At 40.1% G+C, this 15,092-nt stretch overlaps 1 protein-coding gene across 17 annotated transcripts in view; it reads left to right on the top strand.

The window, feature by feature from the left end:
- The window catches only part of PLCB4 (phospholipase C beta 4), a 413,770-nt gene that overhangs the window by 293,512 nt on the left and 105,166 nt on the right, over window positions 1–15,092 (top strand). For all 17 annotated transcript variants that reach the window (XM_055266705.2, XM_055266699.2, XM_055266709.2 and 14 more), the window contains 5 exons: window positions 3,350–3,429; window positions 5,905–5,958; window positions 12,541–12,622; window positions 13,640–13,740; window positions 14,372–14,429. In XM_055266705.2, the coding sequence (XP_055122680.1) occupies window positions 3,350–3,429; window positions 5,905–5,958; window positions 12,541–12,622; window positions 13,640–13,740; window positions 14,372–14,429 (375 nt within the window). The remainder of the gene's footprint in view (window positions 1–3,349; window positions 3,430–5,904; window positions 5,959–12,540; window positions 12,623–13,639; window positions 13,741–14,371; window positions 14,430–15,092) is intronic.

Here is a 15,092-nt window from a genome sequence, read left to right as displayed (position 1 = left end):
GAACATCACAGCCAACCTCCTGTGGTCTGGTTCCCTAGCACCCAGGCTCAGGCTTCGGCTTGGGGAGGCCGGACCAGAAGGAAAGTGCCCAGTGTGGCAGAAGTCATCTCAGGAGCATGTCGCCATCTAGCCAATGACTTGTGTTCCAAGGACTGGAAAATGCGCCTCCTGGACGCTATGTAGATGATTACCACACGAGCTTATTTTCAGCAATTCCCAAAAACAAATATCCAATTTGTGGTTTATTGCTTCTGTTAGTCTGGAAATGGTCAAACAAGTTGATAGGCATCTAGTTCACTCCTGGTGTAACTTTCCAACAAAACTCCAGGGCTCTACTGACACCTGCTGGCATTTCATCTACTTTATGTTAAAAAAAAGACAAAGAAGCATTGATATTTTTCCTACAGTCCTTTGCCCTTGTTATGTTACATGTACTTTACCTGAATGATAATAGAAGGGGCCTTTACCGTGTCATGAGGAGAGAAGTGTGGGCAAGCCATTGGGTGAAAATAAAAATCCCCAGCACGAAGAATGTACCACAGAGCTCTTGTTGCCTGTCTGCCCTGCACCAGCTGCTCTGTGACCTTAGGCAAGGCCGTTGACCTCACTTTCATCATTGCAAGAAGAAAGAGGCAGCAACCTTCCCTCCCAGTGCCCTTTAGGGCTTCTGAGGATGCTGGTGGCATTTCCTCCTAAAGCATAGGCCCTGTCACTGGAGTGATGGCCTTAAAGGTCACTCTCACTGACCTTTCCATCACAATAAACAAGATTCCTTGCCAGCGTTGTATGTTCAAAAGATGGATGAAAGTTATTTAAGCCTCTTCAAAGTGCACCATCTCTGTAATTTATTTCGAGAAACAACTAAATTAGAATGATCAGAAAAAGCCCAGTGAACAGTCTCAGAAATTGTCCAGTTTTTTTTTTGTCCTAGGAAACTATGGACTTTGTTTTATGTTTTAGAACATGTAATAAGCCTGCAGGTTGAGAAAATGCATCCCAGTTAATGCCAACCCAATTATTTGTGCTTTTTCTGTCTATTCTTGGGAAACTCTGTGTGGGCCTGTGGTTTGTTAGGTCAATAAGAAGATATTTGATAGTCTCCAGGGAGTTATAGTCCATATTTAGCCTGACAGAGGAAGTGAGGTCTGCCAATGAAAAATAATTGAGGCATTTCTTTAATTCTACTATTTCATTTCTTCCTCTTCCTTCAGAATCCTGACTCCACCATTATGCTTGCTGAGGCTTTCAATGCTATTTACAGCTCTGCTTTTGCTAGTCACAAAAGAAAATTTACCTCTTATAACCCCTAAGTCTTCCCTCAAAAAACTGTTAGGTGTGACCAGGATCAGTAAAAACTGTTAGATTCACACTCATTAGTTTGGCTACTACTTAAAAAAAGAAACAAACAAACAAAAAACAGAAAATATCAAGTGTTGTTGAGGATGTAGACAAATTAGAACCCTTGAGGAAAAGGGTTCCCTTCTTGCATTTGCAGTCCTTTGTTGGTGGGGGAAAAAATGGTATGGCCATGATGAAAAACAGTATAGTATTTCCTTTAAAAATTAAAAAATAGAATTACTATCTGATCCAGAAGTTCCACATCTGGTTATTTATCCATAAATAAGAATTGAAAGCAGTAACTTGAGTTATTTGTATACCAATATTCATAGTAGACACACAATTCACAATGGACAAGGAATCCATCAGAGACGAATGGATGAGTGTATTATTCAGCCTTTAAAAGGCAAGAAATTCCGACACATGGTAGAGCATGGATGAACTTTGAGGACATTATGCTAAGTGAAGAAAGCCAGTCACAAAACGACAAATTCTGTATGGTTCCACTTATATGAGGCACCTAGCATAGTCAGAATCATAGAGACAGAAAGAAGAATGGCATTAATATTTATCAAGGGCTGGGAGGAGGGGGAGATGGGGAGTTATTTAATGGAAATGGAGTTTCAGTTTTGTAAGATGAAAAGAGTTCTGGAGATGGCTGGTTATGTTGGTTGCATAACAACGTGAATGTACTTACTGCCACTGAATTTTTCATTTAAAAATGGTGAAGGTGATAAATTTTGTTATGTCCATTTTTAACACAATTAAAATTAAAAGAAATGTTAAACAGCAAAAAAAAAGCAAAACAAAACCATACTCTGTTAGAACGCAGTCATCACCTTTGCCCTTACAGAGATTAAATTGCTTGACTTTTTAAAACCTGGTTCTACCAGGCAGTGCTGTCCAACAGTCCCATCTGTGATGATGGAAATATTCTTTATCTGCACTGTCTGAGCCATCAACCCCATGTTGGTGTTTAAGCATGTAAAATGTGATTAGTGCAAATGAGACACTGAACTTTATATTTATTAAATTTAAATAGCCATATGTGTCTAGTGGATACCATACTAGACAGTGCAGATAGAGTTTACATCTATATTACTATCTATTCCAAGATATTTTCCCTTCCTCAGCACTAAGCCGTAAATCTAAGCAGTCAGGCTGTAAACCTAAGAAGGTAAGGAACCAGCTTATGTGCGGGCCACAGTTCTATTTAACCCAAATATCAATTTGCTATGAAGTGTTTTGCCAAGGGTATGATTCTTTTATGGCATTCATTGGCATCAGTTTTTGGACCCAAGGGCAGAGTTGGCCTTAATTCATGGGCTGAGCTTTTCTAGTAAATGCCCTTTTAGAGACCCAAATTCCTCTACTGCCATGCACAATCTCCCTTCACTTGTCCTTGTAAAACCGTGGAGTGATGGTATGAACTACAAGTGAGGTCCAAGTCCTTATACAGAAATTATGTGAGCACATCACTGTTTGCTCTGATCACCCTGGCAATCAAAGAATGTTTTACTTTTTAAGGCTTTGCTGGAAAACAGTCAGGTAAGATATGTAACAAACTCTTAGATTGAAAGGATCACACAATAAAATTGACGAACCCCTATTCATTTATCCTCTAAAGTGAAAATAGTTAAATATGTCATTATGTATAGTATAATGCTGGTTGGAAATAACTAAGATTGCCAGCAACTGAAAAAGGGCTTATATTTAAACAAGCTGCAAATAGAAAGCTTCACAAGTCAATCAGTAGGCAGCATTCCTTTGTGGCAGCCCAAAGTTTAATGGCACAATAGATGGCACATTTGTCTTCATGGAAAGAATGAAAGCTGTTTATTAAAGAATAACATGTGAGCCTGCATAATATAGATGGCTGTATGACAGGAAAGGGACAAAAGAAGAGTTTGTATTTTTATTACACAAAATGGATACAATCTATCTAATAAAAACTGCTCTATTTGACTCCAGCAGATTTGCTCACCAAGAATATTTTTTCTTTCTCTTTCAGCAATGGGTAGAAGGCCTGAGATCAATCATACACAACTTCAGGGCCAACAATGTCAGTCCAATGACATGCCTCAAGAAACAGTGAGTGTTGTTTGCATTAGTCTTTTTTCTTGGCAGTTATCAAACAAATGGTCAGATGAAGAGATGAAGGCTGGGTGGTTCCTTTCTCCTCAGGCAAATTCCTACTTGCCTTTCCCTCCATGCTCCTGACCTTGGAGTTGACCAACACACACCTGTACTCTTCATGCCACCTAGAAGGGCATGCATGATAAACCCATAGCCCAAATGGCCAAAGGACACTGGAACCTCAGTCACTCTGTATCCTCTCAGTTGTGGGTACTGGCTTTTGTGTCTCCAGATTGAGTTTTCTGATAGACAGCTCTGCATGTCTGGAGCCATTGCTGAGTGCTGGGGTAATTCTATCCTCTGCTGCATAAAACTGAGAAATGAGGAGTGTGGCCAAGAGAAGCACTTGCCAACGCACCTGTGCTAGGGTGAAAAAGAAGCCTCAGCCCCGAGTGCAGTGCTCCTTGTTTAGCACACCATCAGGGATCCAAAGATACCTCTGAATTTTTTTCGGTAGGATTCAGTTATTTAAAGATTTGATCAAGGATCCCATGGTGATTTCCAAATTTATTTTTTCCATGAAAGAAGGAATTACTCCAGCTTACAGTATCTGAAATCCAGAGGAGTACTACAGTGGTAGATTTAAACCCTACCCAAGTTAACCTTTCAAGGTGACATGAAAATCACCCACAAAGGAATCCTAGCCAAAGTCAAATGTCAGCCAGTTTGAAAAGCAGTGATCCATGAAGGTAGGGGCCATCTGCCTTCACAGGGCCATTGGCAGGCAGCTGTGAGGTGCCAAGGGGAACCATGTTGAGAAATTGCAGGGATAAGCCTGCATCTCTCAAAATTATGCCCCAGCACCAAGAGTGTGATTCATCATACTCACTTGGCAATGGGCCAAGAGGTTAGTCCTGAAGGTACTGTCATGTCTTATTTTCTGGTCATTGTGGCAGGTGCTTACAGGTATGGTCTCTAGGCTATAAATCCCAGCTTCACCATGGCAAATTCTTACACTTGTGCCTCACTGTCCTCATCTGTGAATCAAAATGACCATGCAGATGAAATTGGAAAGTATTCTTTATTCAGTACTACTTGTCTTGTTATGGTATCCGTCCACTTTTCTTTCATCCTCTTAGTGGAGGAAAGTTATTTAGTCTTATCTATTTCTATGTATTGTGCAGCTGCTTCTCCTTTTCCTCTGCAGTTGCCCTGGCATGTGTTTTTAAAGAGAAACCCAGTGGATATTCTGATGTTATGACTTCAGGCACTGATAGTCCTAAAGGGTCAAAAACTTTTAGAAGGCTTGCTTATACCTGAGTGACACAAATATCTCTGTCTGACATGAGAGCTAACAACATCCTGCCCAGATCCCTTTATGAAGCTGGTGTTCACCCAGCCATCATCTGCCATGAGAGTGGGCTCACCAAGGGCTCAGACCTGTCCACTTCTTCAGAGCATTGCCCTCTGCTGAAGGGGAGCTTCCATTCCTGGAAGATTATACTCTTCCTTCCTCTAGGAGAAAGTTCACAGCCAATGATAAGCTGCAACAGGGTACAGAAGGCCATCCCTCTTGCCACAAAGTCTGGCACAAATCACATGAGTTCAAGCTAAATCAAGCTCCATCTGAAACCACAACTTTGTTTAACTCTTTTTTCTGCCCAGTCTTCTCTCACTCTCTTCATCCCTAAAACATCCTGTTATTAAAGTAGTTACTGGTGCTTCTACGAAACTTAAGACAGAAACTTTACTAAATCATCATGTTCTGCAAATTGTTAGCACATTATTGATTGGAAACAGGAAGAATGGGAGTCATTAGCTAAGAAAAGCCCTAGCTCCAAAGTACAGATAAATGTTCTGAGTCTCCTGAAAGCCTGGGGAAAGCAAGGAATTGTTCACCATCGATTTGAGTTGATGAACTTGTTTTACCACTGGAAATTAAGGAGGTGCCCATGTGATCAGTACTTGGCAGCACTAGGAGCTGGGAGCGATGAGTCCTCATGAATCCTCAAGACAAGGCTGGCTGGTGTCACCGTGCAGTTGCATTTCCCACCACCTTAATATATTATTACAGAGCAATAATCGAGCAGACCAATCACAAATAAGTACCAACAATGTGTTTTGCTCAATGGAGGCACCCAGTCATCTCATTTAGCGAGGGTTGCCAGATAAAATAGAGGACACTTAGTTAAATATGAATTTTAGATAAGAAACAAATAATATTTTAGTATAAGTATATCCTATGGAATATTTGGAAAATACAGTAAAAGAAAATTACCTGTTGTTTTTCTGAAATTCAGGTTTAACTGAGAGCTCTATATATTTATGTGCTAAATCTGACAACCCTAAATTCATCTTATAGTACATAATTGTCTGATTTTCAGAACCAGTGTTCTTGATTTGAATGAACTTTCTTTTAAAGTTCTTAACAGAATTGAAGCTGCTCCCCCTAAGAAACATTAAGGCAATGTTATTGCTATTGTTTTGCAGCTGGATGAAATTGGCATTTATGACCAACACAAATGGTAAAATTCCAGTTAGAAGGTAAGTAATCATTCCTATCTGCTGTCCGTGTCCTGGGTCAACCCTTGTGATCCCAAACCAAAGAGAAAACCCTTCACAAGTATTTGTGTGTTAAATGCTTTAAAGATATTTCTGGAATCTTGGTTTCAGTTGCTTTGACAAATGCTATATTCAGTTTGTAAAAATCATTTATGGAAGTAAAGCTGCATTTTTTTGGTCAAAATAGGTGGCAAAAGAGGTACTTTGACAATTTAAAGAACATCAGAAAATGTAGCACTGTTTTTTAAAATCGGCAAATAAGTGGTTTTTAGGATTTACGTTTCTTTTGCTTATTTGCCATGAGAAACTGTTAGCTAAACTTAAAGAAGATTATATTGTGCACCTACTGTGGAAGGGTGTGGACCGTGTCTTGAGAAGTGTGATGCCTCTGAACAGAGCATTTTTATTCTGAGCACCTCTGGTGCTCAGGGCAGATGGGGATCCTCCTCTGGCTTCGTGCTGCCTACTCTCTACGTGTACTGTAACTGACACCACACACTCTGTGGAGCTATCCTTTCCACCTTTGCCCTGACACAGGTAACAATGACAAAGAATAAAAAGGCTTGAGGCCGGGCATGGTGGCTCATACGTGTAATCCCAGCACTTTGGGAGGCTACAGCAGGTGGATCATGAGGTCAGGAGATCAACACCATCCCGGCTGACACAGTGAAACCCCGTCTCTACTAAAAATACAAAAAGAAAAAAAAAAATTAGCCGGGTGTGGTGGCGGGCACCTGTAGTCCCAGCTACTGGGAGGCTGAGGCAGGAGAATGGCGTGGAACCTGGAGGCAGAGCTTGCAGTGAGTCGAGATGGCACCACTGCACTCCAGCCTGGGCGACAGAGTGAGACTCCATTTCAAAAAAAAAAAAAAAGGCTTGAGTGGAATCAAGAATAAAGAAAACATGGACAGGATACATCCTCCACATGTGTTCTTTAATACTTAGGTGGACAGATTTCACCCTCTGAGGATTCCCCATGCATCCCTCTTTTCTGCTTCTCACTTCCTTCCAGGGGTTAGGGTTTACACATGGTCTCTGGGTACAGTTGGAAACTCTTTCCACAGTAGTGATGGGAATTCTTTACCAAACTCTCCAGTACCTTTTTGGTTGGTGTTTGTTTTAAGCATTCATGGAAATTCCAGAAGCTGGGCTGGGCTCCAGGGCATCTGCTGTTCACACGAAGACAAGCATGTATCTGGATTCGTGAACCTAAGCCCACAACCAGAATCAAACATGGGTTCCCCAGATGCCAACTCTCTCTTCCAGGGTTCTCCAGACTCAGGTTCATGTTCACTTGTCTGGACACCACTTTAGCAAATAAGCAAATCAACAAATAATAACAAACAAAACCCAGAACTACTGGGTGGAATCCTGTCTTAGAATTGATCTGTCTTTCAGAGATAACCAGGTCACCAAGTGCGTAGCATCTGTATGGATGCATTGAGCAGTGGCATGTGCTGGTGGCTCCTGGCCATTTCTGACTCTCCTTTGCCTCCTTCTTTGCCCAGCTGCTTCATTATGCTCTGCAGCTTCAATTCTGCATCCCTGTGAGACTATCTCCATACTCCCTTGACATTACCCTTTTCATATTTAACAGAATTGTCCCAGAAGTCCTCATTTTTCTCAATCTTGTGTTTTAAACAATCACAACCTAAAGTATCCATGTGACCACTTAAATATTGAGAAAATGTGAAGCATAGAAGTCATGAAGAAGACCTTGGACAATTTTTTTTTTTAATTTAACTCTTTATTGAGGGCTTGCTGAGTCACGGACCTCATGCATTTGTTGTGGTCTTTCCAAATCTATCTGTAGGATTCTCTGCTTTTATTTAATAACTCCCTAGCAAGTCAACTTTTTGTCTACTTTAGAAGATTGAAAAAAGCCCTGTTAGCAGCCTTCACTGATGGTTGTTGGCAGATACTTTATGCTTATCCTTATTTAAAATCCTTTGCTCAGTTGAGCAATAGCAGAACAATTATTTTAATGTATCCCAGTACCCTACAGCTATTGCATTTTATTTAAAATCAGAGAGCACAAAGCAGTGTGAAGAATAGAAATGTAGGCTGGATGTGTTTTTACATGCCTTACTATCCTGCTTTTTCTTCTAAGATAAGGTTCAGGTAATGGGCAAAGTAGAGACACATAGATTGTGATCAAAGCACTTCTAACCAGCAGTCTTAGTTTCATTTGTATGTATCCTATGAATCAAGTCATTGTCATACAAGCTTTGAAGTCGTTTCTGATTCCAGTGATTTTTTTTCATTGCCATTCTTTTTTATTATTATACTTTAGGTTTTAGGGTACATGTGCACAATGTGCAGGTTTGTTACATATGTATCCATGTGCCACGTTGTTTTGCTGCACCCATTAACTCGTCATTTAGCATTAGGTATATCTCCTAATACTGTCCCTCCCCCCTCCCCCCACCCCACAACAGTCCCCAGAGTGTGATGTTCCCCTTCCTGTGTCCATGAGTTCTCATAGTTCAATTCCCACCTATGAGTGAGAACATGTGGTGTTTGGTTTTTTGTCCTTGCGATAGTTTACTGAGAATGATGTTTTCCAGTTTCATCCATGTCCCTACAAAGGACATGAAACTCATCATTTTTTATGGCTGCATAGTATTCCATGGTGTATATGTGCCACATTTTCTTAATCCAGTCTATCGTTGTTGGACATTTGGGTTGGTTCCAAGTCTTTGCTATTGTGAATAGTGCCGCAATAAACGTACTTGTGCATGTGTCTTTATAGCAGCATGATTGATAGTCCTTTGGGTATATACCCAGTAATGGGATGGCTGGGTCAAATGGTATTTCTAGTTCTAGATCCCTGAGGAATCGCCACACTGACTTCCACAATGGTTGAACTAGTTTACAGTCCCACCAACAGTGTAAAAGTGTTCCTATTTCTCCACATCCTCTCCAGCACCTGTTGTTTCCTGACTTTTTAATGATGGCCATTCTAACTGGTATGAGATGGTGTCTCACTGTGGTTTTGATTTGCATTTCTCTGATGGCCAGTGATGATGAGCATTTTTTCATGTGTTTTTTGGCTGCATAAATGTCTTCTTTGGAGAAGTGTCTGTTCATGTCCTTTGCCCACTTTTTGATGGGGTTGTTTGTTTTTTTCTTGTAAATTTGTTTGTTTTATCTAACATGTTCACATACAAAATTATTACCACCTTTTTGTAGAAATAGCTTAGATATTTTGGCATCTTCTTTAGCTCTCTTTGACATGGACTCCATGGTGCTTGCCAGTATTAACAAGTGTTTGACACAAGACAGCTGTGATTTGGGGGCAGTTTGTTAGAGTTGATGGAGAATTGATACCATGCCAAAAAAAAAAAAATCAGGTAACTGTATTGGTGAATGAGCTACCAAGAGTTAGGTGGAAATTGTTGTGAATGTTTTAATGGATATGAAGAGTAAGCACTTTTAAAATGTTATTTCTTCACTATCATTCTGAAGTTTTTAAAATGGAAACTATTAGTGTACTGTCCATAATATTAAAAGAGATCTGGCTTCATAGTGATTACATAGCTTGGGAATGGTTCCTGCTCTTTAGCATTAAACCAAAATTTAATATCCAGGAAGTTGCAGGAATAACACACGAAGAAAGTCTTACCATCTTACCTTTTGTCTCCCTCTTTTCTTGTCTTGCTGTGTACATAACCCATGCAGTCTGCCTTTCTCTCAAATTCACAAATTTACACTTAGTTTATCCTCCCTCTCAGACTAAAGTTTTGGAAATAACACTTCTCTTTTGCCACCTTCCCTCTTCGTTCGTAACCTGGAGTGAACACCAATGACTAGAAAATTGGGAAGTGAGTAGCCAGACAGTAGTTGTGGGCAGGGGCTGGAAGAGATCCCAAACAAAACGGCTGAGAGCCGCAGGTGCAATCTTGGAAGCACTCCTATATAGTCAGCCCAACCATGTCCTGAAGGCCCAGCAGCCCATGAAGAAGGTATGATTCTGCTGGGGCAGTTGCCTCATCCTTCACTCAAGAGTTCTCTGTAACTTTCAGAACATGGTGTTAAAACCATTGTGTAGATTGCATGCCCTGTTTCAGCTAGCAAAGAGTGGGACTCCCTTAGTTTCTAGGATCATTGCTGTTTTAGCCACTTGCGAAGTCCCCCGGAATAGAATTTAACCAGGACTCTCATAGGACTGGACACAACTCAGGGGTGTTTGCTTTTGTAGCATTTCTTTTGGGGAATGGGCGGTGGTTTAGTTTGATTCAACAAAAACTCATTGAGTACCAGTTAGTTATGAGGCACTAAGCTTATGTGGACATGGGGCTATATAGAGATTTGAGTAAATCACATTCCCTTTGTAAATACTCTACGTTCCCATGAAACACAGCCATGATATTATCTCCCTTCTTGCCCCCCTCCATCTCCCTTCCCTTTGAGACATTCTTCTACTTTCTATTTTTTGGCACCTGTCCAAACCCTAGCCAAAAGATTCAATTTCTATGTAGGAGACAGAAGCTATTGGTACCCAGGTTCTCTTTCACCAGAAAGGCTCAGGCTCCATACCCGCTGAATTCATGCCCATGTTGATCAGTTTTCATCTTGTTATGCCAGGCATGTCCAAACCTAACAGAGGCTTCAGTTAGCTGGAATACCCCTGAGATTGCTATGCAGAGATTGTTCTCCTGAGAGCAGATGCCAGATCCTGCCAGAGTCGTACTAGCTAGGTTAACACAAACTTTTTATGAAATAAAAGTCACCCTGAACAGCTACTTTCCCCTAAATTAAAAAGGCTAGAAAATTTTTTGTCTTACCCCAAATTTAATGTATGAAAGTTACCTGAACTCTAGAGATGAAAAATATAAACATAACACCCTCTATACTAGGAATCTTAACCATTTATTGATGTCACACACATATTCTCTCCCATATTTGTAGATTTGTTAAAGAGAATTCACAGGCCTCCTTATATTTGAATACAACTGTCTCAAGAACTCTTAAAAATGTACTTCTTGAAGTATTCTTGGACCTGGCATGAAACAATAAAGCTGTGAATGAACACATAATTCATTTACCTACAGCTACTTCTTAGTCTATTTTGGGAAGTCCTACTCTGCCACTGAAGTGGTGCTTTCTCCCACTCATGAAGAGGAACTGTCAGCACTCTCATTCAGAACTTGCCTTCTACTTAGCATGGATGGCGGAAAGTACAAAAATGCTGGGCATGAAATGCTGTTAAAAATCCTTCTGTGCTCACAGGGGAGGCATTCCAAAGCCAGCCCTCATGGATAGAAGTAAAACTCCATCCTCAAGTCAAGCTGGACTTCTGAATGTCAAGTTAAAATGAAATTATCATGGTAACACATTACCTGGGCTTCCAATCAGGGAGCGAGTGAAGGCTCCTCAGTGGCTAAGGTATGGCTCAGAGCCAAGTTTGGTGTTCCAGGGTACCAAGCCCTCTGCTCAATAGCTTTCGTTCTGAGTGGCACCAAAACGTTCATAATGGAGAGTCTCTCCTACTTTTATCATCACTGGGAAGTGTGTTCATCAAGGTGTTATCTATTCTACTAGCCTTGATGCTCACTGTTCTAGTTAAAGGGCTATCCCAAAATACCATGTTTTGCGGTTCTACTGAGATGTGTTGAAACATTGGATCATTGTTCCCCTTCCCCCTCACCCAACCCATCATTTTCACAATCAAGTCCCTAATCCTTGAGGCAGCTGACCTTTCAGAGGGGCTCAAGGGTGCTTAGCTTGAAAACAAGAACAAAATACGTCTGATCACGCCTGTGTCACCTGTGGTCAAGTGTGGAACCAGGATAAGGACAACTGAAGGCATGGGTTGAGTTGTAAGGGGCCGCCTCCTTTTCCCTAGGCCCAGATATTGTCAACATGAGGGTTTGTTCTAGAGCTACTGTCTTATCTGCCACATTCCTTTTTCATAAGAAGGCAATTTGGTAACATCAGAATTTATCATTGTTTTTGTCCAAAAATGTGTGTCCCAGGCCGGGCGCTGTGGCTCATGCCTGTAATCCTAGCACTTTGGAAGGCCGAGATGGGTGGATCACCTGAGGTCAGGAGTTTGAGACCAGCCTCACCAATATGATGAAACCCCGTCTCTACTAAAAATACAAAAATTAGCTGGGCGTGGTGGCAGGCACCTGTAGTCCCAGCTACTCGGGAGGCTGAGGCAGGAGAATTGCTTGAACCTGGGAGGCGGAGGTTGCAGTGAGCTGACATAGTGCCACTGCACTCCAGCCTGGGTGACAGAGTGAGACTCTGTCTCAAAAAATAAAAAATAAAAAATAAATGTGTGTCCCTGCAGCACCACTTGCCCCTTGTTTTCCCAAGCACCAGGGGGACCCCTGGTCTTAGATTCAAGTTGCATCACTAGCATAAGCAGCTCCGGGAACCAGAGGGACACTGGAGGAACTAGTTTGGGAAATGAAAAACATCTACAATGAGAAGTAATTTTATTCTCCTCTTCCTTTTACCCTAGTCTCACTCTCCATAGTAGGACCTAGATCTTTGCATCAGAGAAAACATGATGAACAATAACTCAAATGTGTCTCTCTTTCTTTTCTGCCCTAGTATTACCAGAACATTTGCATCGGGGAAAACAGAAAAGGTGATCTTTCAAGCACTCAAGGAGTTAGGTCTTCCCAGTGGAAAGGTATGCATTAACTTAATAATGTGTTTCTAAAACCGTTTTGTTTATTTATCTTCTCATATGTAATGAGCTAGATTATTTATATTAAACTGATCTCAATTAGATTTGGAATTATATATCAGTGACATATAGTACAGTTAATTTTCTTTTCTTTCTTCTTCCTCCCTCTCCCTTCCTCTCTCGCTCCCTCCTTTCCTTCCTCCCTTCCTTCCTTTTGTTTCCTGGGCATTTTAACCTAAATCTCTAAAAAATGTAAATAGTTTGCTTCAAATGATTTTTGTCACCTTTCTTAAGAAAAGGAAATGAAGGCCAGCTTGCTGTGTTACACAGTTTTTATTTTAGAGAAGTTCACCAACATTGCCTCAACCAGGCACAACATTAGCATGAATAATTAACTAATAAATTCAATTCTACAAGATGGCTATGCAATATTTTGTGAAGCATCTCTCCCCACACCATTTGTATTCATGGCCCTTCAAATTTAAAATAATTGAAATTAATTTATTGACTTCAAGAAAGATTGAAGCCTGGTACTATTTTAATAAGTCCTATTTGAAACATAAATTTCAGTATGAAAAGTAAAATCTTACATGGTTACCCTAAGCCCCTTCACATGGTCTTGCGAAAATTCACAAAATAAGCATAATTAAACCTTGGGCTTGATTTATTCAGCATCCCTCAGGCAGGCACTTTTCTCTCTCAAGGTGAGTTGGAGGAAATGTTTACATTCGTTCTTTGGGGTATTTTCCAGAGCAAGGGCAGCTGTAGCCAGGTGTTCGCACACACAGAATCTGGCAGCGTGATAACTAGAAACACTGATGTACACGCACTGTTTTTTATTGAGATGGCCTGGCAGTGCCTGGAAGTTGGCCTCCTGGCTTCTGTCAGCAGTGTCAGCAGGAATCAGAGATGAAGACCCTGAGTCCAAGTGGTCTTCACTGTGCTTCATGACCCTGTAGATTCTCACCCTCCAAGGGAAAAAAGGTTCTGTGATTCATAACATGATTTTATTCCTTACAGAATGATGAAATTGAGCCCGCGGCATTTTCTTATGAAAAGTTCTATGAACTGACACAAAAGATTTGTCCTCGGACAGATATAGAAGATCTTTTCAAAAAAATGTAAGTTCCACTTATGAGGAAGTGTCATATAAATATTATCACTGTCCTTTTCGATTTTTTAAAACATTTTTGTCCTATTTTAATAGAGTATGTTGGTAGCATCTAGGAATGTCTAGTCAGGGTTACATTTTTAACCCCATAGTTTATCGGTGTAAAAGTTCGCTCGGAGTTTTTGAGAAACTTTTACATATGTTAATTGCAGCACCTGGAACTTTTTTTTTCGCATTGGCTTTACTAACTACCTACAATTTTAACCTGCTCCTTTAGGTATTAACCCATTATGTGAACTAACTAGATTCAATTGGGAATGTTAATATGTTTTTGAAAAGTTTATTCATTCCAATTATTTCAAATGGATGACTTACATGTTGTTTTTGAAATAACATCTTTTGAAAATGGTAAAAAAAAATTGCAGACTTTTTCTGTGAACTAGTGGGAGTGTTTTCTTTCTTTTGTTGTTGTTGTTATTTTTCTCCCCTTACGAACAGTCTCTGGCCATTTTAAGAATTCACCACTACTTCAGGGTTAGAAAATAAGTTTAGAATTATCATCAACAAATGTCAACATGTAAATCGTACCTACTGTAGCATCATATACAAAAACTTACTTTTTCTAATAAATTTCTTTTCAGCAATGGAGACAAAACTGATTATTTAACGGTAGACCAATTAGTGAGCTTTCTAAATGAAGTAAGCTTTTTCATACATTAACTCCATAAAGTCTGTGTGCAGTGGCTTGCCTTCTCTGGTGTCCTCATTGCATGCCTGCATCATATGCCCTTATTCGCTTTGCTTCTGACCTGCTGATCTTTCCATTATGGCTTTACCAGGTGCAAAAATCAGCTGCCGCCCTGTGTGTTCATGTGCTTTCTTCACGTTGGCTTTGCACACCACTTTTTGTTGGTTTCTGGCTGTTATATGTAGCTCTGGTTCTGTGTGTATGTGTGAATTGTATAATATATTCATTTAAGTAAATGTGTCTATGTTTTTGCAAAATGATATTTAAGGTACTTTTTTTTCTATTGATCTCATTAAATAGAAAGAGAATGGATTGAGTTTACTACACTGTAGTTGGATTCTCCATTGCTAACTTTATCTCATACCTTTGCATGGACTGGAAAGCTTTATTTTTGTCTTTTAATGGATTGCATGTAAGAAAAATATGTTGGCTCAAATAGAATATTTTGACAACAAGCAAAACACTGGAGTTCCTGGGTGAAAATGTACTGAGTTTTAGGCTAATAGGATTGCAGGTTAAATTTGTACTTTTTCTTTTTATAACAAGCTCAGAGCTAATTTTAGAATGTGATTAACTTAACAACCGAAACTGGTTGATAGAATTGCTTAAGCACA

The sequence above is a fragment of the Symphalangus syndactylus genome, chromosome 24 (genome assembly GCF_028878055.3).
Source record: "Symphalangus syndactylus isolate Jambi chromosome 24, NHGRI_mSymSyn1-v2.1_pri, whole genome shotgun sequence".
NCBI classification, from domain to species: Eukaryota; Metazoa; Chordata; class Mammalia; order Primates; family Hylobatidae; genus Symphalangus; species Symphalangus syndactylus.
The sequence above is the reverse complement of the archived record's forward strand: the minus strand, read 5'-3'. Positions and strand labels throughout refer to the sequence as shown.